General features: G+C 41.8%; 4 protein-coding genes across 9 annotated transcripts; 1 reads left to right on the forward strand and 3 right to left on the reverse strand.

The window, feature by feature from the left end:
• Positions 1-274: 274 nt before the first annotated feature.
• On the reverse strand, positions 275-12,682 carry LOC105268874 (max dimerization protein 1). Of its 3 annotated transcripts, none has more exons than XM_011308790.1 (8): positions 12,549-12,682; positions 9,637-10,507; positions 9,438-9,531; positions 9,177-9,206; positions 5,161-5,275; positions 4,740-5,070; positions 4,167-4,303; positions 275-4,095 (listed from the first exon to the last, which is right to left on the reverse strand). In XM_011308790.1, exons 2-7 carry the CDS (start codon positions 9,689-9,691, stop codon positions 4,167-4,169), a joined length of 762 nt encoding a protein of 253 aa, XP_011307092.1. In that variant the 5' UTR covers positions 9,692-10,507; positions 12,549-12,682; the 3' UTR covers positions 275-4,095. The 3 variants fall into 3 exon arrangements, with proteins under 3 accessions (XP_011307092.1, XP_011307249.1, XP_011307170.1); XM_011308947.1 differs by lacking the exon at positions 12,549-12,682 and adding an exon at positions 11,300-11,320; XM_011308868.1 differs by lacking the exon at positions 12,549-12,682 and adding an exon at positions 12,188-12,272 and having other exon boundaries at positions 1,493-4,095.
• On the forward strand, positions 12,323-18,015 carry LOC105268647 (putative helicase mov-10-B.1). 4 transcript variants are annotated; one of them, XM_011308664.1, is made up of 5 exons: positions 12,323-12,382; positions 13,131-13,341; positions 14,575-15,012; positions 15,188-15,349; positions 15,618-18,015. In XM_011308664.1, the coding sequence occupies exons 2-5, from the start codon at positions 13,298-13,300 to the stop codon at positions 17,464-17,466; spliced, it is 2,493 nt and encodes an 830-aa protein (XP_011306966.1). In that variant the 5' UTR covers positions 12,323-12,382; positions 13,131-13,297; the 3' UTR covers positions 17,467-18,015. The 4 variants fall into 4 exon arrangements, with proteins under 4 accessions (XP_011306966.1, XP_011306888.1, XP_011306806.1 ...); XM_011308586.1 differs by lacking the exon at positions 12,323-12,382 and adding an exon at positions 12,903-13,040; XM_011308504.1 differs by lacking the exon at positions 12,323-12,382 and adding an exon at positions 12,903-13,033.
• Positions 17,905-19,620, reverse strand: Coprox (oxygen-dependent coproporphyrinogen-III oxidase). Its single transcript, XM_011308292.1, has 2 exons — positions 19,098-19,620; positions 17,905-18,882 (listed from the first exon to the last, which is right to left on the reverse strand). The coding sequence occupies exons 1-2, from the start codon at positions 19,612-19,614 to the stop codon at positions 18,161-18,163; spliced, it is 1,239 nt and encodes a 412-aa protein (XP_011306594.1). The 5' UTR covers positions 19,615-19,620; the 3' UTR covers positions 17,905-18,160.
• A 72-nt stretch (positions 19,621-19,692) lies between these two features.
• Positions 19,693-24,127, reverse strand: LOC105268509 (transcription elongation factor SPT5). Its single transcript, XM_011308166.1, has 2 exons — positions 20,685-24,127; positions 19,693-20,595 (listed from the first exon to the last, which is right to left on the reverse strand). Exons 1-2 carry the CDS (start codon positions 23,766-23,768, stop codon positions 20,356-20,358), a joined length of 3,324 nt encoding a protein of 1,107 aa, XP_011306468.1. The 5' UTR covers positions 23,769-24,127; the 3' UTR covers positions 19,693-20,355.
• Positions 24,128-24,164: the final 37 nt, after the last annotated feature.

The raw sequence follows: 24,164 nt of genomic DNA on the forward strand, positions 1-24,164 counted from the left end.
AACATCATAATTTGTTTTATTCATTTCCAAAGGTATTCCGCTCTCATCTAGTTTTCCATTTGCCATTTTTAATATTAAAACGTACGGTACTCCTGGACAATCGCCGTCAAACTGGATATAACATTTTTCTTACATTTCCTTTTAGTTATTTATTTATTATTTTAAGTTATTTAATTTTTGTTCACTCCAGTTTTATCTTTAATATCCGCTAAACATTGTCTACCATTGATTAAATGCTCCTTAGGGCCGGGGCTGGTCTTTCACAATGATCTCATCATCTTCCGGCGCTTCGTCTCTCCATCGACTGATAAAATTTATAAATTTTCTCGGATGTTTGTGAGGACTTTCGGGGGGCTCTCGAGTGTGCCATATTGCAGGGTTTTTATTTTAGTGCTCAGGGATGACATCTGGCTCAACAGCAACGGAGAAAAGGACCGCACTTTTACTCTGAAGTTGTTTTCACCGTTTGTCATTATTGTATCGAATTATTGTGAGGGCCTGACACATCTCAATCGTCTCAAGAGGCTCGACTGAGCCCCCGTATTAGTATCTCGATTTTCACGGGAATCGGTATCTCCACGGATACCAATATACTTACAATTATTGTATTTATTTTAGTTTAATTTTAGTTTTTTTTTGTTTTGCATATGTTTTTTTTTATTTTCGTTCATTAAAATTTCCGTTTGTAGTACGCATTTCTAAACAATTAAAGCAGAAAGTTATTTCTCGAGGTGTTAAAACTGTTTGATTCGATTGAGGAATAATCGAGAGGTACAAATAGTCTGATCGGTGTGTCAAAATCGCAACAGTGAATACAAATTTGGGAATATAAATGTAGCAAGTCTTTCGTTTGTTTTTTTTTCATGTTTATTTTCGTGAGATTGTATTAATCATCGGTAATAAATAATTGAAGAATTCTCTCAATGAGTATTGGACAGTCACCGAGCAGACGTGCGCGTACAGATTTGTCTCCTCGCTTCAGCAAAGATTTACGTTCAACAAACTTCATTTAATATATATATATTTTTTTTCCTTTTTAGTTTTTTTCTCTTCTAGATCGTCCATTTTTCATTAATTATAATCTTATTACAAGTACGGTAGTAGTATGTTTTTTTCTTTTTTCTTTATTTGTATGTATATACCACTGTTTTTTGTAATGTTGAAGCATTTCTTTTCACTTATTTTATCTCTTATATATTTTTTTTGTATATTTTTGTTATTCTTTTTAATGTGGTTCTGATAATCTAATAGACATCTAAAAATAACACCCATTTTTATAATTAATTCATATTTGTTATTTTTTTTATTCATTTTCAAAATCATTTTTGTGTTCTCCATATCCTCGTCATTCTCGTAATAGCAGTTGTCTGTGTCCCTTCGAGACAATTGATAAATCGGATGATTTTATTGATCGAAAGGGCGTGATCCTTAACATTAGACCGGACAGCGTTGGACGCGATGGGATGATTTCATTATCTGTTCACATTATTCATTTCTTTTTTTTTTTTTGTTATTTCGATGGTTCATGATAAAAGAACTTATGATTACACCGAACGGTGGATCAACAACTCAAGAAACTTTCTCACTTTGTCTGCAGGAGTTGGTTCAATCATTGTAAAACGCATTTGCACTACATCAATTCGTATTACTGCTGCATAAACCGTACATTTAATGCCATATTTTCATCCTCGCACGTTATCAAGTCACTCTCACTCCAATCCAGCCACACAAGTCATTCACTCCGAACGAAAAAGGGAGGAAACGAAATAAATCTGTTAAATCAGTAGCAAAGCGGTAAAATTAAATAATTCAAATTCTATTTTCATTAAAAACCGATGAATCTAAAAAAAAAAACTACCGATTATCAGTGAAAACATCGAAATATCTTTTGTCTCGGGATATTAATGAGCTACGAATAAGTCGTTCAACGTTTCCGCGTCGAATTGATCATTTTCGTGATAAATCGATAATTGATAAAAATGTTTAATTCGCCTTATGCACTTTGCCACTTGGCAGCTGAAATAATGGCATAAAAAAACCGTACTTCGGACATACAAAAAAGAAAAGAAGAGAAAAAATATTCATCCAGTCATGTAATCAAAAGAATATGTGATTTCTGGGGTGAACCAAAAAAGAGGACATCCTCGTCATCACATACGACATCCTTATCCCTCACAAATTTATCTCGTGTTTCCTAAACCAATTGTTTTTAAGAGATCACTCGTTTCATTTTTGTTTCTTATCAGTCTCGAGCATTACCTTAATTTATTCAATCCTTATCAGTATCAACATGTCAATCTTCACTCCTATCGTCTGCTCTTCCCTCCCTTGTCCTTGCAATTTTCTCCATTAATATTACCACAATCACACAAATTAATCAACAGACACTCGCGCACAATCTCAATGTTAATTTTCCACATTCGCATTACGTTAACGTTACTATAGGAGCACCGTAGGCAGACGCCTCGCTCATACTTGTTATCTTCTTTTTTTTTTCATCATTTTAAACTCACGGGTTGCACATGATACAGGGACTTAAAGAATTTGTACTCTTTCATTTATAATATTATCATTTTTCTTCATTTAATACTTAATAATATGATAATTTTTTTCATTTAGTTTTGTTAAAGTGCCGCAACACCACATGCTCGCAGGTTTCATTTTTTTTTACGTGACTTTATTTATTTTTTTCTTCTTTTTAATAATATTTTGTGACGCGCTTGTACACGCGTCCCTGTGTCATATTTGCCCGTTTGCAGCTTGCGCTTTTTATCATTTTTTTTTCCCATTTTTACCTTCTATTCTTTTTTATTTCACGTACCGAAGTATGTTTAAACGTTCATGAGAGCACTTGAATGTTCATTTTGTTTGTTAATTTATCTCTTGTTATTCACGCCTAAGTTGTGCCTCAATGGACCCACTCGAATGTGTTGTCTGAAAATGTGAAAGGGGACGATGTAAAAAAAAAAATTCTCTCTTCCTCTGTGGTGTAGAATAAAAGTGAAAAGAAATAATAATAAACAGAAAGAAATGTACATAATATATGTGTATATATTTATGTGCATACGTATAAAAGATACGGTAATCGCGAGCTTCGAGAGCAGATAGTGGCGTTAATAATTTATGATTGTGTTTTTTTCATCATTCTTTTTTCAAAAGAAATCAGTGAAAAATAATTAAGACATATATATTTTTTTTTTGTTTCTTTCTTTGTTTTAATTCACTGACGGATATTTGTCGGATACCTTTGGTAAAATCGACAATAAAGAAAAATAATAATAAATTAATAGTTACGAGTAAGCTTTAGACGCGATTCAAAGCTTCTTCTGTTTTCTCTATGCTTCTAGATTTAATAGTGCTGGACAAAGTAAATTAAAAATCCGGAAAATTCATCCATTATCTTTTTTTTGGGCTTTTTTTGTTTTTTTTTTAGCATTCCTCCTGGGTGAATCTGCAGAACGCACCAATATCGTTTAGATTTCATTAATGTTGTTTGTGTGTTTGCCTATTCATCTTCCTGGGAAATTAATCCACGATTAAAACGTCATTCTAGTGGCGCTCGTAAATTCACTCCATTCCGTACTCTTCCTCACTTTCATATTCCTCCTATGCATACCAATAATCACGTTAATCGTGACCACTCACCCCTCATCACTTTTTTGTTTTTATATACAATACTTTTACAAGTGAGACATTTAAATTAATTTACAGACAACGCTCTCGGGAGCCAGCCAATTCATCAAATCCAAACGATTAATTTTCTCCGAGGGTCTCTCATAGCTGCCGTACCATTCGCTAAGACCTCGTCCATTTATTTTTCACTCTAGTCAACTCAATTTATCAAACGTTCTTTCTAATGACCGGGATTGAGCGATGCTAATTTGTTACTGAAATTCTCTCGTTTCGACCAGCATATCCTCAGGATGGCTTTATAGCTTTTTAACCACTGGTTTCTTTCTTTTTTTTATGTTCTTCCGTTCTCGTGCATGAAAGTTTGTAGGTTCGACATTGATTTTAGCCAATTAATTTTTGCGCCATCCTCGATACAACATCCTCCGGAATGCTCCCTCGTTATGTAACTCCTCACATGTTTGTCTGTTGAAGGGTAAATTATTTGTAAGTACTTTGGGATAATTTCTGGTGGACGGAGAAAGGAAGGTACGCACCTAGAGATTGTCCATCATTTCGGAGAGAGTCAGTCGTGAAGTCGACATTGCAACACCACTGTCGCTGCTACTCTGGATGCTGCTGTGGTCGTCTGTGTCCGACTGGTTGCTCGTGTATCCAATCACATCGACTTCATCTTCGGGGAAAGAATGGTCATTATTTGAAGGACGTCCAATTTATAAAGCCATGTAATTTAGGTACCATTTTTTTCAAGGGCAAAATGAGACAACTCTACTTTTATAGCTTTCTGTTGTATCATTAAAATAACAACTGATCTCTGATAAAAAATAAAATATCAGTAATAACACCAAATTTGTAATAATTCACCTAATGATTGATTTGCCAGTCAGAAATTTAATCAGCTACAGAAAAGTTCTTCAATATTTTTTTCCTAAAATCGATGGCTTTCAAGAAGAATCGATCATTAGGAAAGATATTGAATTCGATTTATCTCACTTTGGCACTTCGCTCGAGATTTTGAAAAATCCAAAATCCAAAAATCCACAAATCAAAAGTCCATTGGAATAAAACGTCGACATTGTTTAAAAAAAGAATTGATAATAAAGACAAACCTGATTCCGAAACAGAGGATGGACTGCCAGTGGATCTGTCGGAATTACCGGAGCTCACAGCTGAGCCCGTGGACGAGACAGTGGTGACCGAGCATTCGGAGACACTTCGTCTCTTGGAGAGTAATGCAGCTGCTGCAGCCGCTTGACTGCATGACGTACTCGCTGGTGCACTTGTACTTAATGCATGGATATTATCCAAGCCGTGTATACCACGCAAACCATGGAGGCCCGTTTGATTTGTCAATTGCTCGAGTCTTCGCCTGAGGTATCTGTGCTCACGTGACAATTGTTCTCTGTGAGCCGAATGCTTTCTTTCCCTATCCTCAAGACTCTGTGAATAAATAATAATCATTGAATTTGTTGTTCAACCAGAGATCCGGTGATCCCCATCGACCAAACTAATTGCTCCACCATTACTGACCTTGATAAATCGCTTGGCCTTGGTGAGAAGACCGAGGGTGGTGTGCCTCGACGTTTCAGGCCCCAGAGGCACAAGTACTTTCAACTTTTCCAGGCAGTTTCTGAGGTGCGCCCGCCTGCACAGAAGATTTTACGTTTTTCTCTCTCAGTCCATTCGACTTCAGATTTTTTTTCTTTTAATAATACCTCTCATCTACAGCAGTGAAAATTTCTTGGAATTCATGTAACTGCTCCAAGGATTTTTAAACAATAATTAATTGTATTAAAGAGTCTGAACTCATTGGGAAAATCCAATATTGCAGTCAGACTGAATTGAAAAAAATTGTTGGTATGAATTATAAGATTCATTTTTAATGGGAATTTTGCTGACAAATTTATTTAAAAAATTGATCGTGATGTTTAATGAAGATTTTGGAATTCTTACAATAGATTGAGAATTTAAAACCGCCATTTCTGAAATTCTCCTCTCGTCAATTATTCGGATATTAATCTCAAAAAATTCTTGCCCGTCTCATTTGATGAAAATAATTCATTATAAATTCCAAGATCCATGCGAATTTCCAATGCTGCAAATTTTAATATCATTGAACATCCAACTATTGCCTAAAATTTAAATACCCCCTCTAAAAAATCCGAAAGGAAAATATCCCAGAAGATAGTTACACAAATTCCAAAACCGTTTCCCCAAATCCCCCAACACCATAACCATCCACCGAAAATCCTCTCCAATCCGGTGAAAAAATTGTCTCAACGAAAGATAAAAATGCCTTTGTCCCCGCGTTTTTCCCACAACGAATATCATTTCTCCATCGAAGAGTGTCACGGACAAAGAAATCAATGACTCACTGCAATCAATGAATCGACGAAACAATCGTTCTTAGAATGCCTCCGACTGCACAGGAGGAAGCGAGCCTTCCCCCTCAGAAAACCCATCCGAAACTAAAAGATAAATTCCCCCTTGAGAAATCCATTTTTTTCAATATTTATTTTCAATGGATATCCATGTCAGACAGTAATACGTCAAGTGACGTGAAACGAAGCGAAAATAAGAAGGCAAAGTTACGAGGTTGTTTACAGTACGAGCGTCGAAGCGATCTAACTCATGGCCGGCCAATGCACCCAGCACCGTTGCCAAGCTCTGGCCGCGATAATCGCGCTCTTGGCCGACGCTCTACTCTCCACTATCTCCACCCCGTCCTCCCATGTTTATCCTTACCCGGGTGGAGAGCAGAATAACCCGCGACTCGTGCAAAACACAAAATACAAAATAAAAATATATCCACCGAGACCTTTGTCCCCCCAACCCGTAAATACCTGAAAAAAAAAACCTGGCGGTAGTGGAAAGACGAGGAATGACGAGGAAGCGGGTGGTGGGTGGTGGGTGGAGCGGTGGGGGATTGATAGATCGGGCGAATGCAACGGGAGATGTCAGGGGTGAGAGGGGGAGGAGGAGGAGGGAGGTGGGTGGGTGGTAGGGCAGTTGCATTAACAAAATCCGTTGACAGATAACAAAATGGCGGCAGATGAGTTTCCACGTCGACACGTCGACGGTTCCACGGTTTGACTTTTGTTTCCATAAAAGAGATGCGAGAAAAAAAAATGAAAAAAAAAGGGGGTACCGAGGATGGGAGAAAACAAAGAGAAAAGACTGTAGAGCGTATCGTCACGCAGAGTGGTGTGAAACAGGAGCGAGGTATAGTTGGCACCACGTCACGTATTCTACATAACACCAGGGGATCCCCACACCCGCGCGCCCAGTTAGCGGGAGTATCCGAGTATCGACCGTACGAAATGTTCGTCGTATCGATTACTATCCCTTTACCCCACCCTATACCAACTCCTCTCGTTCTCTCCTCGTCACCCCGCCATCATCCCTCAGCCTAACTCGTCTCCACTCTTTCTGTCTCTTCTGTTTATAAAAAATTTTTTTCCTCATTTCATTTTTTAGTTCACCACGACTCCACGACTCCACGACTCTTCGACTCTTTGACTCTTTGACTACCCCTTGTTCCCTCATTCCCTCTCAACCCCTCAGTTCCGCGATTCCGCGATCCCGCGATCCCGCGATTCCGCGATTCCGCGAACCCACGATCCTGCGATTCCGCGATCTCGCGATCTCGCGATTTTTCGATTCCTCGACCTCCGCCTCTCGTGGGAGTCAATCCTCGTACGATCTGGCAGCCGTCATGTCAATGACTTCCAATGACTCCCAATGACTTCCACCATTACCCCATCCTCGCAGACCCTTTTCCCTCTCGCTGGAATTATCATTATGACAAACAGATCCCTGCCTCACCCCATTGCCTCAACTCAGGTCTGGCTTTTTCCAAGAGATTTGTTGTGAGTATATTTTTTTTCATTCCCCAAGTATTCTCCTCTGGTACTTGTTATGTGCCACACGACGCATGGCACTCTGCCATCTGTACCAGATCGCCTCGAATTTCATTCGAAATATCCAGTGACCTCCATAAAGACAAACATTGGATATATTCTTTAAACTCAGCATTCGGTCGTCGAGTGCAGAATCACATTGTCGAGATTTTTTATTTTCAACAACGAAGTTGTGATGTACGTCGTGCAGCTTATCAGCTTGTTGTTTTTCCACGGGATGTCAGTAGCGCTTGCGCCAGTAAATTAGACTAATGAGACTGATTGGGCCGGATGGGCTGATTATTATGTTTTTTTTTTTACGTTGCGGGGGAGTTGTGTGTGTGTTTTTTGGGATTTCTAGCGGAAACCTCGGGGATTGAGCTCCACTGTCCTCGAGAGGGCTCAAGGTGAACGGGCTTCAACTGCCAGTGGCTTGGTAGTTTTATATACAGTATATACGTGTACCATGTTTGAAAGGGGGGCTATTATGTACGTGTGTGTGGGGGTTTATGTGAGCTCCCAACGAACGATAGGTAACCGGCTCGATGGCGCGTCTAGTCAACCCTCGGCTCTTGTATACGATACCAATGGAGAGTTCATTATTTCATATCAAAATCACCCTAATGCCCCCCTATCAGATGCTCTCTATAAATAGGCCAATTCATACTCAGCCCCAGAGTAATATTTATCCACCGGTTTTTCCTTCTCATCTTTGTTTTTCACGTTTAGAGTCCACGGTTCTCGGGAATTTCCGCATTTTCTATCTATCTCTTTTCAACCATTTGTTAAATCTTTTATCACATGCCTCTCATATATAAACAAAGATGAGTAATTCACTAGCCAAGTTATTATTGATTGATCTTGAAGACAACAGACTTTATGGAAAAGTATTAAAAAATATTTATCGTTGGAAATCTAATTGACTGAGGAAAAAGTCTTTTGACATTTCTTTTATAAACTGGCAGTCATTGGTATATCTTGAATTTTTTTCATTCCCTGTGATTGATCACAATTACGGATTGCAGGGGATGGGGGGATGTGGTAAGGCCCTTTTTTCCGTCAAAGGTTCCACCGTAAATCGATAGTCTTCAAAATAGATCAATAATTAAGGAAATGACATGTTGATGTGATTGCACTTCGCAAGTGAATTTGATTTACGGTGCGCAATTGTCTCGATTACTCGTCTCGAATGATTTGAATTTCTCAACGATCTCCCGTCTACATCCTCTCATTCGTTCCCCCCGGAAAATCCACGTAAGATGGAAATGCCTGGTGTTGGGGTTGAAGCACAGAGGCCAGTGTACGCTTAAAAATTCAATGCATTTCAAATGATTACGAGACGGGACAGTCTCTTTCCCCGGAGTCCTCACCCACTCAACAACTCGTGTCCACTCAGCCCTCCCTTTGTACTCAGTGAAAATTGAAGTGAAGTAATAAGAAAAAAAGGATACGAGCGGAGTGGGAAAAAAATATTCGCGAAAAAACGGTTACGCAATGGCTGACTGAAATCCGGCCGATTAAATTCACGGTCAAATGGCCACTTGCAAACTGCATTGGATTGAAGGCGAGGAGGGAGGACAGAACAGATGATAGAGGAGAAGGGGGAGGGGGCAGGTATTATCGTAAGAGACTGTGATGTTGACTCACCTATTTTTTTCCAGCTCGTTGTGGGTCGTTCTGGAATGGCAAAAGGAAAATAATAAATAAATATTGAGGCATCGGAGGAATGCTGATGATAACTCGAAATAGAATTCACTGTCATTACTATCAACTAATGATGTTGCAGTGCTTAGAGATAATGAGAGTATTGTATTGGATAATTGAAGATTGAATATATTAAGGTATTACAGAATAGTGAAAACATTCTAATGTTTAATGAAATAATTCAATGAAAAATAGATTACTTACCGACTACCCTGTGATTTTTTCGTCTTTGGCCTCTTGGTGATCGTCCGAAGATCATCAGGAACGGGCATAGTCGATGCATATCCATGCTCAGCTTCTAAAATAGAAGGAAAAGCCGTATGACCCAATCCAATTAGCCCGAGGTTGGGTGGAGTGACGAATATCAATGGATCACCGAGGGGGAAAGCCCCGATTCTCTCACCTCTTTCTCTTCGTTCAATGTACTCAGCGGCCTGCAGCAGTGCAGCAATGCTCATATTTCCAGCTTGTTTTCACTGGCTGTTACTTTGTCTTATGATTAATAAATCCAAGTTGCGAGTTAACAGCCGTTTTGCTGGTTCAACTAGCTGGTTGTCCTCGATTATTTCGTGCCGGCCGGCCGGCGCACAATAACAGAAGAAAAAAAAAAGATAAACACGTTTGTTTACACCTCTGCACAGTCAAAATCCTCCAGCACACATGTCCCCTGGTGTATATAATTATTCTTTTGGTTTTACAGGGGTACTGGGCCCTACCAATTCTGTACAATGATTTATTACTTATTTAGTTTTCTTTAATGAGGAAAAAAAGTCGGAGGAGCGTACGCGTGTGTTTGTGTACGCTTGCGTGACGTTGTGTTATTCCCGAACCGTTAACGGCTCCAACGATCTACCACTACACAATAAGCACGAGCGATATCCAGTACACAGCCAACGTTAACTCCAAAGGAGAAATAAAACGCACCCAAAAATCCCGAAGGGGGAGGACAAGGGATTTGTTTTCCCCACCGAGTAGAAAAAAAAAATATTCTCACTTCTTGATCGACGATTTGTCCCGTTAATATCACGTTATTCTCACGGGGAATATCAACAAAAGTCAACGAAAAATCAGTCATTCACTTTCACTCCGAGGAAAAAAATATGATAAAAAAATTCTCACACACAGACACTAGCGTGGACGTCTTGAATTCACATTCACATTAGACCACTGTATTATTAATATTTATCCAGTGATGCTCCCCGATGTGTTATTTTCACCTCAACTTTATCCCTGAATACTTCTTGGATCACGAGTCTACGTGACACATGGACATTCTGTGGATGAAAACAATGGCTACGAGTTAGAAACAGTGTGTCCGAAGGTTTTACGAAATAATTCGGGCGATGGTCGGTGAACGGTTTAAATCGACGAAGCCCCAGGGGATAAAAATAAACTTCACGTAATCACAGCGCGCAATTTCCCCCCCTGACAATAAAAAAAAAAAATCACGAATAAAAGGTACTAAACGAAAAATAAATAAACAAAAATAAACGAGATCTCGGACTAATGAACACTGAGATAATGTATGGTATACGTGTCAGGCATCGCGTTGCAAACGAGTAAAGAAACGTCAAAGTCTCTCTCTACGCTCTCCACACAAAGAGACGACTGAAAAACACCTCACACGTACGCACTAAAGCCCAACACAACTCACACAAAGGAGTGGGAAACTAGTGGGTTGGAGTTGGAGGGCGCAGAGAGAGAGAGGGGAATTAAAAAAAAGAAGAGCAAGAGAGAGGGAAGATCCAGAGGTTTTGGTTGTGCGCGGTACGGGTACGGGGCGCTATCGATGACGCGCATCAGCCGTTCCCGCGCACATTTCCACCTCACGGACATCCCACTGTATATACACCAACCGTTCACCAACCACACAACATCGCCCTTTTCTCCCTTTGTTCCCGGCAAACTCCCTCCCTCCCCACCAAAACTCCACAAGAAGAAGCCCGCTAAACATCCCGCCACCCCCATTCATTAAATTTTTCAAAATGCCTGGAGAGCCGACGGGAAAAAATAATTCAAAATGCTAATGGTACGTATAAAAAATACGAGGTCACTTTGCGTCATACCCTCGTGACTGTCACCGATCGCGGATGAACCTCTACCTCCACCTCTACATCTACCTCTTCACCCCTCACCCCTCACAACCCCCACCACCCATCGCGCCGTTTTCACTCGGAGTATTTTCAATTTCTCTGCACTCTCCATTCCCCGATCCAATAGCATTCTCCATGATCCGATGATCTCAATTGTCCGATTGTTCGGTCTCCCCTTGATACTCATATTTTCGATGGGTCGACTCGAGCGGTTGGGATTTTATCACCGTATGAACCGAGGGGAAATGCCAATTGAAATGAACGAATCGAGGTGCACGGACTTTGGGTTTGAGTTGCGCTCCGAGAAGCCGTCATATGTGCGATGGCGCGTTCCGTGGTGTAGGCGTGTGTGCGTGCTCAGCGTGTTATTTTTTTTTTATACTTCTTACTTCCATCGTATTCGTCCTTTTTTTTTCTGTCATGAGTATGTATGCGCGGAGGAACTCTTTCGAACTCCACTGTTGCTACCTAAACTCTGTGAGCCCCCTCCCTCGACCCCCTTTACCCCCCTTTTCCGCTATCAGCCACCGGGCGCAGTGGCCTGTCAAATTTTTGGACATTTCCATCCGATACGAGTGACTTTATTTATATCGCGCAATCGTTCTCTCTTATCCACAAAACAATGCATCACCGCCTGATAATTCCCTTTAAATTTAACTCGTCACGAGTGCCATGTTTTGAGCCAAACGCACACGATAACGGGCTTGTTGGCGATTTTATTTTTAATCCCCACCCGACACAAGAGTCGTCAAACTCAAATGGGAGTAGCTGATTCTGTTATATTCACTTGTCGCTGTAAAATTGCACGCTCTATTTCACCTAAGGTATTTTCACGCGTCCCAAAATTCCAACGATACTTACTTGACTTTTATCAACGTACGAAAACAAAAATCCATCAAAATATTTACAAAAACACTGGTCTATTTATAGTTACCCCCCTCCCCCTGAAACGTGCGACCGCAGCCCTGGCTTTCTCTAAACTAAATACACATGTATAAAGTTGGTAAGAGCGAGGGGCTCTCGAGAATCCTTTGTTACGTTCGCATGAAACTGTCGGTTAGTTTTCTCTATTTTCCATGTAATATTTTGTTTTTTTTTCTTCCCATCGGCTCACCATTACCCCCTCCCAAATACTCCGATAAGGATTCAGGGAATTTTTGGGAAATTGGAGTGTATACTTGGAGAAGGAGGGTGAAATTATTTGTGATAATAATAAACTGACCGACGGCGACGAACACGGCAACGGGGCACCGCGACGACGACGACGAGGAGCCGACGAACGAACGACAGCCTGGCACCTCCGCACTTCACGAGTACTCTCACGCATTTATCGATGTCAAATGTTTCTGCACCGTAGTACGAGGAGTTATAAAATGGTACGGTGGATTGGATTGGTGGATTTGTCGTGGAGTGCAGTTGGTGGGGCCAATGGGAATGATGAACAGATGGGAGTTGGTGCGCGCTGCCGTCAGCCACCACCGGCGTCACGTGAATCTCATGCCCGAAAACAAAACAAACAGCTGGCCCCCATTGCCATCATCGCCGTCAACCACTACCTATCTGTCTCATTCTTATTTTCATATCAATACCTACTCTTCTCTCTCTTGTGTATTTTCTTGCCATTGGCGAATACCAGCGACCGTTGGACGTCCATTTTAGTTTCTCATATTCAACACCAGCGGACGCCCTGTTGCCAGCTGTTCCTCGGTTACTCGTTGTTATATAGACTTTTTATACCAGAGTTTTACCCGTTTTCCCCTTCATGGGCACCTCTTGATTAACATGAGATTATATTCGTTTGCAGATTTATCGGATGTTTTGAGGGCTCGATGAGCTCCAGCGAGTCCATGGAGACGACTTTCGTAGAATCAACGTTCGGATGTTAGAGTTGCTTTTTCTTTTTTATCGCTTTGTTGTTTTTGATCGCTGCACGTACACGTGCGTTTTTCGGGGTTATTGCGATACAGCAGGATGGACTTGAAGACGACGATTGCGGTGTTGAGCCGGAAAGACACGTAAGTGTTTGTGGGGCGGTTTTTTTGTGACGTGAGGGACAGGGGAGGGAATTTTTTGAGATATTGGGGGTTATGGATTTGATTTTTGCGGAATTCAAGGGAATGAGTTGAATTTTTCCGTGAGAGTGAGTGAGAATTTAGCAAATGTTCAGGAACAAAATTATTAAATTTTTTATTTTTCTAGGAATTTTCCAGAATTTTCGTGATAGTGATTTTCAAATGATACAATTTCTTATTCAAATTTGAGAGGACATTTAATGCGAGCACATTTTTTAAGAGTTTGTTTGTATTTCGAGATTAGGGGTTTTATTTCATATTAAATTACCGGAATTTTCATCGTTGTTTTGCTTTTTGAACTGCACAGCTCCAAATTTGACTTTTCAACTGTGTGACGACATGCAGCATATCTTCCTAGGAATCTTGTTCGAGACATTTCAGTTCTCTGCACATGTTCCCGTTCTCAGAATCCTTTTGCCCGACATTTTATTGCTCTCCTGTTGCTGTAATCCTGGAAACCCCGGAATCCTCACGGACTCTTTTTACTATTCTCTTGGTCCCCAAACCTGTGGCGTCATTTTGTCATCTTTTTCACAGGCTCTAGTCCCTCGGATATTTCAATTACTCGGTAATTTCTCAAAACTTGGGCTCCCAGAGTAATTTGTTTTCCTTCCCTTCTGTGAGTCATAAAAATTCTCAGATAACTGTACAAAATATATTTCCGTGTAAAAATATATCCAAGTCTTCATCCACGGAATTTAACAAAGACTTCAATTTCAGATTATCGCTTCGCTATTTACAATCGATCCGGATACCGGTCGATTTAATATCTTTTCAAATATTTTTTTTTAGTATTATAAAGAATAAGTTCACAAAAATGTAATTCACCAAAAATTGAGAAGTCAATGGGAACTATAGCGGAAAGTATCGATCCCTGATTTTTGGTTGATGTTCGGATGACGGTGATTTTTTTATTTTTAATTCTTAAATTCCCCGCATACTTTCTTATATCATCTACGGGGCGAAAACACCCGGTGTCAACTGCTGCTCGGCAGAAAATTTTTAAGAATCGCCGTCTCAATCGACGTTCAACAAAAACGTAAATTGCCACTTCTCTCACTTCCCCTTTGACTCCTGGTTCTATCCACAATATGGGTTATAATATATTCAGTATATTTTCGATAACATGTATTTTCAATAAATGATAATTTCTATTCCTTCATTGGATCATTGTAGAATTGAAAAGGCTCAGTCCTGGTCGAACAAAACCCCTGTGTTACCTACCGAGCTCTACATAGTCCTCGAAAATGGTCTCAAAAATTCAGAAACATACTCGAAAACCTGCCAGCAGTATTTAACGGTGCTCAAAGGTCTCTCCTCATTCAGAGACATTGATCGGAAAATATACTGGTACCTCTGGAAATTGATGTTGTACCTGGAGCAGTATCAGGGGATCGTCGAGTGCAAGAGTTATTCTCTCTACGGACAGAAACTCCAAAAATCAGTGATAAGGAGAGGAGAGTTCGTCATTTATGTGCCTGGCTTGTCGGAGGACAGACCTTCCCTTCGAGTAAGGGATAAGGTCGACATCACTCCAGTGAATGACATGCAGCAGGTAGTTGGAGAGATACAATACGTGGGGCGAGATTACATCTCAGTTAGCGTGGACAATAGGTAAGTCCGAAGCTACATGTGTAGAGAATAATTCATCAGAGAAATTAAATGATCTTTTGTATGTTTCTCCACGTTTACCAACAAATTTTACGTGTTATTTTTATCCGCTCAATATTATGGGTTTTTTTAACTATTTTACGCTGGACAAAAGCTATACAAGTTTTTATCGTTTCAGGCTCGCTCAAAAATTTACTCCTGAACAATTGTATAATATATCTTTTCGTTGGTCGGACTGGGAGATGTCCAATCTTAATTTTGTACTTGATAAAATGGAACAATTCAATCTCATGCGCATGGTATTCCCGATTGGCAGAGAATACAATAATCAAAAGATTGAGTAAGTAACTTTTCTTTCATTAGCAATTAAAGTTACAAGCATTAAAAATAGATCAGCAATACGTTATTCAGCATCTAGAGGAGATGGGGGAAGATTTTTTTTAATTACAACCGAAAGGCTATCCAGTCACTTGCACTGGTTTTTACGTCTGCCTCCTCCAGTCTTCTCCACAAAAAAGGTTCTAAAAGATCAAAAAATCTTCTAGATTCTCTTAAAACTCTCCAAGTACATCAAACATCCCCTGAAAATGCAACTCCCCGATTTCTAGGAAACTCTCCTGGGTGAACAAGACCATCGAAGATAATCCAGAGCAGCAGCAGGCAATTATCAATATTCTCTCAAAAAATTCCAAGCCAGATCCATACATTCTCTTCGGCCCCCCAGGAACAGGGAAGACCTCAACCCTCATCGAGGCAATTCTTCAGATTTACAAACGCGACTCCTCAACCCGAGTGCTCATCTGCACACCCTCCAACTCAGCAGCAGACGAGATTGCTCTAAAGTTGCTGCGCCATACACCAGAGGTAATCCCAGAGAACGCATTATACCGTCTGTACAGTGCCTCAAGGAGTATCGACGACGTCCACGACTCGATAAAAGGTGCCTCAAACCTCGCTTCGGATGAGGCAGTTTTCCTCGCTAAAAGCGTCTTTCTTACAAAGAAAATAGTTATCGTAACCCTATCGACTGCGATGAGAGTCTACAACTACGAGCTGAAGGAGAATCACTTTTCGTATCTCTTTATCGACGAGGCAGGCCAGGCATCAGAGCCTCAGACCCTGATCCCCCTTCTGACAATGTGTGGTAACAAAGTACAGCTGAATGATTATATCCGTGGTCAAGTAATAATAGCTGGTGATCCTAAGCAACTGGGACCATGCTGCCATTCTCGACTTGCTGAACCCATCCTCTCCAAGTCGATGCTGGAGAGACTCATGTCCTGGGGACCTTACAAACATTCGGAAACCGGTTACGACCCCAATTACGTTACTAAACTCGTGAAGAATTACAGATGTCATCCGGCGATTCTCCATATCCCCAATAAACTCTTCTACGATGGAGAATTGGTTGCCTGTGGTGGAAGTCACACGAGGCGCGCTGCTGATTGGTTCTATCTCCCCAAAAAGAACTTTCCTGTGATATTTCACGCTGTCAAAGGCGACGAAATGAGAGAGAAGTACTCACCAAGTGTCTACAACCCCGCCGAGGTGCGCATTATTGTGAATTACGTGAAAAAACTCATTGGGAGTAATCTGGGGGGCAGAGTCGTCGAGAAAAGTGAAATTGGAATCCTGACGCCTTACAAACTGCAGAAGGCGAAGATCGTGGAGGCCCTCGAGGCGAATGGCATCAAGGATCTGCCGGTGGGAACTGTGGAGATATTTCAGGGCCAGGAGAAAGATATAATCATCATCTCTACTGTCAGGTCGGTTCTCTATCGAGGCACAGGAGGTAAGATTCATATTGGGTTTCTATCAAATCCTAAGAGATTCAATGTGGCTGTTACCAGGGCTAAGGCTCTGCTGATTGTCGTTGGGAATCCCATGATTCTTGAGCATGATGACTGCTGGAGGGAGTTCATGCAGTATTGCCTTGAGAATGAGGCTTGGTATGGCCCTAAACACCTGCTGGACAGGTTCGTCAGTCACAGTGAGATCGTTAAACTCTTGTCGAAAAAGCACCACGTCACGCCCAGGTGGGATCCCAACGCGAATTTACGAGTTGTAGAAGATGCCACTTCGGCGAGGCATTACAATTTCAATGATCAGGAGCGAGATGAGAGAAGGAGGAGAATACCTGTGGGTTGGGTTGAGAACAACTCTGAGGATCATTCTTCTGAGGAAACTGCAGAATCGCAGAGATCTCAAGATACTCTCAAATCAAGAGAGGAATTGGATTACTGGCCAGAGTTTTTCGATCTGGAAGAAAGTGATGAGGAGGATAATGACTGTCTAGAGAAGGAGGAAAATTACAGCTCTCCGAAAAATGAGGGGAACGAAAGGGCTTCCAATGAATCCGGCGGAAAATTCGAGAATGATAAGATTTTTGAAAAGTTGAGGAAGAGAATGGAGGCCTTGGAGATCTCTTTGAGTAGCTCCAGTAACTCTCTGGGCTAAATGTGAGGGTCAGAGATATATTTTTGGAGAAAATTTGCAAGGCATTATTACAGGGTATGAATTTGACATTGTGGAGGCAGTGTTTAAGGTTTAAGTTTTAGTTGGAAATAAAGAGAGAGATTTTTATTTATTTTGATCTACGAGGAGATTTTTGTTCAGTTGAATAGTCAGTAAATGACTGTGATTATAAACATTACGAAAATGAGATGTGATTATGAATGTTCCGTACCTTCGCAGGCGTGAAAGATTTATATTTCTATACGTCTGAGCACCAAAGCATCAAGACAAGAGTAAAGTTTAATGTTCTGTTATTAATGAGAAGAGTTATATTGATAGGGATTATAAACTTTCCGAAGTGCTCTTCATTGAATACGTTTATAAAAATAATACAAGGGAGGTAATCCATTAGTGTTACAACAATCGCAGTGAGAAGAAAAGTTCAAAGTAAATGACAATCTTTAATTTTTATATTGTTAACTGACAATCATTTGTACCAAATATAACGTTCGTTTGAACATTAAAGGATTTAATAAAAGATGAAGAAATTAATTTTCTGACTTGATTTTTTAAATTTCCTTCCGACACCTCACTGATTATATTTCGTCGAAGGAAAAAACAATCGACAATACGAAATGCCATTTATTCCAAAATATAGGATCCAATAAAAAAAACAAATCGCTCTGTACAAATAAATCTATTTACCCTGTAGATTCAACCAGTCCCTAGGCACCTTTAGTACTTCCATGAGTTTTCCCTCCTTAGAGTCAGCACTGGGTTGATGCATGTATTCCCACCTGGCTGTCAACGGTAATGACATGAGAATGCTCTCATACCGTGCACCAGGTGTGTAAAGCCCGAATTTGGTTCCACGATCGTAAATCAGATTGAATTCGACATATCGTCCTCTCCTGAGCAGCTGCCACTGTCTCTCGGCGTAGCCATACCCATCATCTTTGTGTTTCTTTACAAGTGGAATATAAGACGGAATAACAGCTTCTGCGCAAGATTTAACGAATTGAAACGCGTTCTCCTGGTTCGGGCTGTCCAGATCATCGAAGAAGATGCCCCCGAGGCCCCTCCTCTCACCTCTGTGCTCGATCACGAAGTAATTATCACACCAGTCCTTAAATTTACTGTAGTAACTCGGGTCGTGCTGGTCGCAGGCGTCTTTGAGGGTCCTGTGGAAGTGCCTGGCGTCCTCCTCATTCAGGTAATAAGGGGTCAGGTCAGTTCCACCACCGAACCACCACTGTACCGAACCGTTTTTATTTGTTACTTCGAAGTATCGGTAATTGAAGTGAATTGTGGGGACCATTGGGTTCCTCGGGTGAATCACAGCACTTACTCCTGCTGCGAAGAACGGAAGCGATCCCTCGTCCAATTCCTTTCCCCTCGCACGCATCTGTCTCACAGCACCTGGTTTGTTGAGTCAACGTTTAACTGTGCATTATGTTTTACGAAGGTCATCAGGGAAAAACACAAATTTATTCAATTCAGATACGAAATAAATGTATCTAGTTTACTTTTATACTAAGGGAGGATTTTAAATTCCATCGGGACGAGCCTGATGAACAATAATAATAATATATATAATAATAAATAATAATAAATAATAACAGTAAATAATTCACCTGGTGGAAGTTGTCCCGAGACAACCGATATATTGACCCCCGCTTTTTCGAAAACTGTTCCCTCCTGGAGGACACACGTTATTCCTCCTCCACCCTCCTTCCTGGACCATTTGTCGACCTTGAATTTTGTCCCGTCCTCGACGGACTCAAGGGATCGGCAAAAATCGGATTGGATTTTAAGGATTAACAATTCCATTTTTGTCTTCATGTCACCTGGGGATTTTGACAAATCCCCGGTAGGAGTGACGGGATCTGCCATGAAGCGAGAGGTGTCCAGCTGATTCCGGGCGGCTGAGGCTTCTCTTATGCCGTGATACCAGGCAACACCTGATGCCAGGACACCTACTCCAAGGTACGAGAGACTTCGGGACCGCCGCTCATGGGTGAAGAGCCTCCAGGTACGGAGGAATATTCTAGCTCCCATTTCTCCAGCACTTGTTATTGTTGTGGTTTGACTACTGTTCGACAGGTTATGACAGCCATCAGCTGATTGCCGGGGAAAATTTTTCACTGTCATCAAGAGATTATCGGCACGATAGTATTGTCATTGTAATCCGTTTAGAATTTTATTTTGAATGAAAAATTTTTGTGAGTATCAGGTCTGAGAAATAAAAATGTGTGGAAGTAAAATGTAATGGATAAAAGTTAATTATCCATATAATTACTTCCATAATTGAGAATTTCACAGGGAATTCTAGTATTTCTATTCCCCTTGATAGTTATTATTATTATATCTTCTTATAGTTATTTATTATTATCTTCGTTGTTGGGTTTTAAATGCGATTTTTAAAAAAATTTTATTGTATAGATTCTCTAGTATTTATTGACTAATAAAATACAAGGTGGATCACACTTATTCATAAAGCTATGGTTCAAAGTATTACGGGTAATAACTGTAAGTGTACACCGAGGAAAAAATTTTCTCTCGAACCAGTTATGATTGAACCAAATTAATAATCCATAAAAAAAAAATTTCATTACGATAAGACTATCCCCTGTTGAAATAATCGAGACTATTACACTAATAACAAACGTAATTAGAAATAAAAAATTTTTTTTATCCAATTGTTTTGAATTGACTAGAAATTTCGAATTTACGCTTGACTTTCACAGTTTGACTCTCGACAATTATTAAGAAACAGTTTATAAGGTTCAAACAAACCTTCGTGAGAGAATGAAATATCTTTTCTCCAGTGTAAAATAAAGTATCTATGTTTTTAAAAAACCCCAGGAATGACAAAAAGGTATGAACGTATATCTAAGCCGGGGTCTTCATTTTGCAGAGATACCTCAGCTGCAACATCTTGAGTTCTCCGGTGGTGAGTTTGACGACACCCTCCTGCGTGTCAATCGACAGAAGAGTGCCAACAGCCTCACGTTCCTCACCGAGTACTACCTTCACTCGATCACCATGAGTGGGTACCACTGGCTCCAGTTGCTCGCAAACCAGATTCACCACGCGATCTTCAGCTGGCAGGAATACAGCGCACATACCACCCTAGAGCATGAATAAATATAAATTCATTGTGCGAATTAATATGCCAATAATTTAGTCTATAGTCCTGAGAGTAAGAAATAATGACTTACAGATATGCCACGGATGACACCCTGTTGTCCAGCGAGGGCTGGATCTTGATGTGAATCTCTGATTCTCACTTCAATGTCCACAGTGTGCCATTCATTATTCCCCATGAGTCCTCCACCAATTCCAGTATCCAATCCAGCTCCAGGTGTCTGTGGATTGTAAGGGCTTCCACCGGCGCCAGGGGTCATGGGGCTGTAGCCTATGGGCGAGGGTGATGGAAAGACACCATGGGGGCTGGTGGTGTAACCAGTACCCGATGGAGATGGTGTGGCAACGTATCCAGCAGGACTGGGACTTGCTGTGGCACTGGCAACAGGACTTGGACTGGGTTGATAAGGACTGTAGCTCTGCTCGGATCCGTACATTGTTCCAGGGGTTTGTGGAGTAAAAGGTCCTCCAGTCGATGGATACCCGGGGGCATAACCTGGTGAGCCACCGTCCTCTATACTGTAACTGTCGAAATCATTGTTTCTCGCTGGAGTATTGGTAACCGTTGGATCCCACGCGCCAGACTGTCCTGGTGTCCTTGAGCCGTCGTGAGAAGGTGTCATAGAACCATAATGAGGTGTTCTCGAGCCATTCTCGTACATCGGGGTCTGAGATCCGTGCATGGGGGTCTTGGAGCCGTCCCTTCCGTACATGGGGGTCTGCCCTCCACTCGAATAAGCCGGTGTTCTGCTGTACGAGCTGAAACCCCCGTCTTTGGTTGGTACTCCGATGTTCGCAATGTGCGATCTGTCAACGGAGATTGTTTGGCATGTTGAATGAAGCTCTACTCTGACTGTGCTCTCAGTAGCATCAATGACAATTCCAACGTTCCCTTTGTATGGGCCACCAGTGATTTTAATCGTCGTTCCAATGAGCTCGCGATCACGACGCGGACCAGCGCCTCGGCCACGACCTCTTCCTCCTCCCCCACCTCTCCCAAAACCACCGCTCGGATGCATGGGCGAGCTTATCCTCGGTGACATCGATCCCGACATCGGTGAAACAGCAGAAACAGCTTTGGTACCACCAGCCAGTTGCAGATATCGCGTTTTACAAACGAATATACCACCGTTATCCACGTACATTCGTGAATGTACAAATGCAAAACTACGGTAGAGATGTTTAATCTCACCATCTCTACCGGTGTGTGGTCCATCCACGACCTTAACAATATCTTTTTTACGTATTTCATTCTGCTGATGATCCAGGGCAAATGTATTGCGGTTTTCTCGTCGTTTTGTTAATTCCTGGGGCCTCTTTTGCACAACTTTACCGTCATTCTGTAGTACGTGGAAATTCTCACGCTCAAGACGTACAATTACACCGACAGTTTGCTTATCAACATCCACCAGATCTCCCCACTGAAATTGTCCAAGCCTGTCGACACCAGTGGCCACGTCTGAGCACAGCTGAAGATCCCTGGGTAGTACTTCGAGTTCGTGCATCGATAGATCTGAGAATAGAACCACACGATTCTGCTCAACTCTGACAATTAGCCCAGTGTCACCCTCGTACCGCCCAGCCACGACTTTCACGTGATCACCCATTTTGAAGTACTTTCTCAGCTCATTCGCCTGGAACTCCAGGGGCTCATTGAGCTCCTCGTGCTTCGGCAGTACCATAATCATGTTGCCATCGATCGACACGATTTTACCCTGGAGATTCATCAACTCTCCCTCGCACACCTCCACATTGTCCCCAGTGCTGAACGAGTGGGTAATAGCAACATCATCTTTTCCAATAGCCCCATTTGTTCCACTGAGCTCGATGTCAATACCCTCTGGTGCCTCCTCGAACTTCTCGAGCTCCGACAGGGTTGGCTTCACCCCCTCAGCGATTATCGCACTGGTCGTAAAATTCTTGTACAAAAATCCTTTGCGACTGTATCGATTTCCCTCGAATATCAGGAAATCACCGTCACTAGTGACTTCACCTCCGATAGCACGAATGGCCTCGGGATCGAATGGTTTGGCTGGAGGTCGTCGTTTCTTCTTGCGTTTTAACGCTTCGCTCTCAGATTGAGCTGTTCGGAGTGCCCCTCGAGGTCTTGTGTAGTCAATTCTCGGCAATAGCTTCAGATAAACTTGATTCTGTCCCAAATCCACATAATCAACCTGTGCGATATCGTCTTTGTAAATTCCTCGTTTAAGCCTGACCCACTGTTTAGCCTTCAAGCCAGTTTGCTCCTTGACAACTCTCAGCACATCAGTCATCTCCTTGATGGGTACCATCTGCTGCTTCCAAATGCCCATCCTGAGATTACCAATGCTCTCAATAGCAGCTTTAACGTGGGGCTGCTTGTACGCCTCAATGTATATGTAACCCTTGACTCCCTCAGGTGCCACTACAGATTTAATCTGCAGTGGTTCATTCGTAAATTGATAAGTTAAGAATTTACGCATAAGCAGAAGAACAGTGGATTTTTCCTCGCCAATTCTACACTTTACCATCCACAAATTAGGTTCTTTAACTCCTGGTAAGAGTGTCTGCTGCGTTATCTCATCCCCCATATCCTCACCGCCATCCCCGAAGTGTCTAGCAGCAACGGACTCATCGGCATACTTCTTCCTCAAGTACTCCTCAATCTCATCCTCCTTCTGTGAATCCCACAGATTCGTTCCGCGTCTGCGACCCTCAATTTCCCTAGCCGTTGGCCCCAGCTCGTCCACCTCGTTTCCAACGATTCCAATCTCCTGTGCCCCTTCCTCCCACTCTTCATCATCCTCCACGTCATCGTCAACCTCAGCCTCATCATCGATAAATCCACATATTCTGTCCTTCTTCTTCTTTTTCCTGGGTCTCTCGTCCTCGTCGTCCTCCTCCTCCTCACTGTCCAGCTCCTCTCCCTCGGGCTCCTCCTCAGGCTCCGAGGGTTCCTCCTCTCCGGATTTAGCTTCCTCAGCCTCGTCATCCCTCACCCGATCCGATCCCGATGCCGAATTCGATCTCGAACGCGAATGACTCCGCGATCTCGAGTGACTTCGCGATCCCGACCTTACACTTCCAGACTTCAAGGACTGATTGTCCTCAGCCTCGCTGTCAGATCCTCCACGATCACTCTCCGATCCAGAATAACTCCCGTGTCTAGAAATTGGCATTTTTTTCACGTCCCACTCTTTTTACTTTCACTCCTTTCACTTCGATTACTCGACTTTTGTTTTGATTACTGCGCCATGAACTTGTGCTCTCATTACTACCAGTGTCTATTCTTGATTGCAGGAGGGACTCCTCCCAGTGATGCGTCTAGTGCACACAAATGTCAAATCTCTTCAACGACTTGCTGACAAGTGGTTTTTATGACGACAACAATGGAGTGGAGAAGCAACAACATTCAGTGAATAATGCAAACAATGTCTAACCTCGATGGGATGCAGTACTGAGTGTTTTTAGGGGTTGAGGCCACTGGTATGTACGGATTACGTTGGTCAGAATGGCCAACTGCGCGAAGGATGACATCACAGGTGCATATTCACGCTTGCGCACAGTCAGTATCA

Source organism: Fopius arisanus, unplaced genomic scaffold, assembly GCF_000806365.1.
Source record: "Fopius arisanus strain USDA-PBARC FA_bdor unplaced genomic scaffold, ASM80636v1 scaffold00001, whole genome shotgun sequence".
NCBI lineage: Eukaryota > Metazoa > Arthropoda > Insecta > Hymenoptera > Braconidae > Fopius > Fopius arisanus.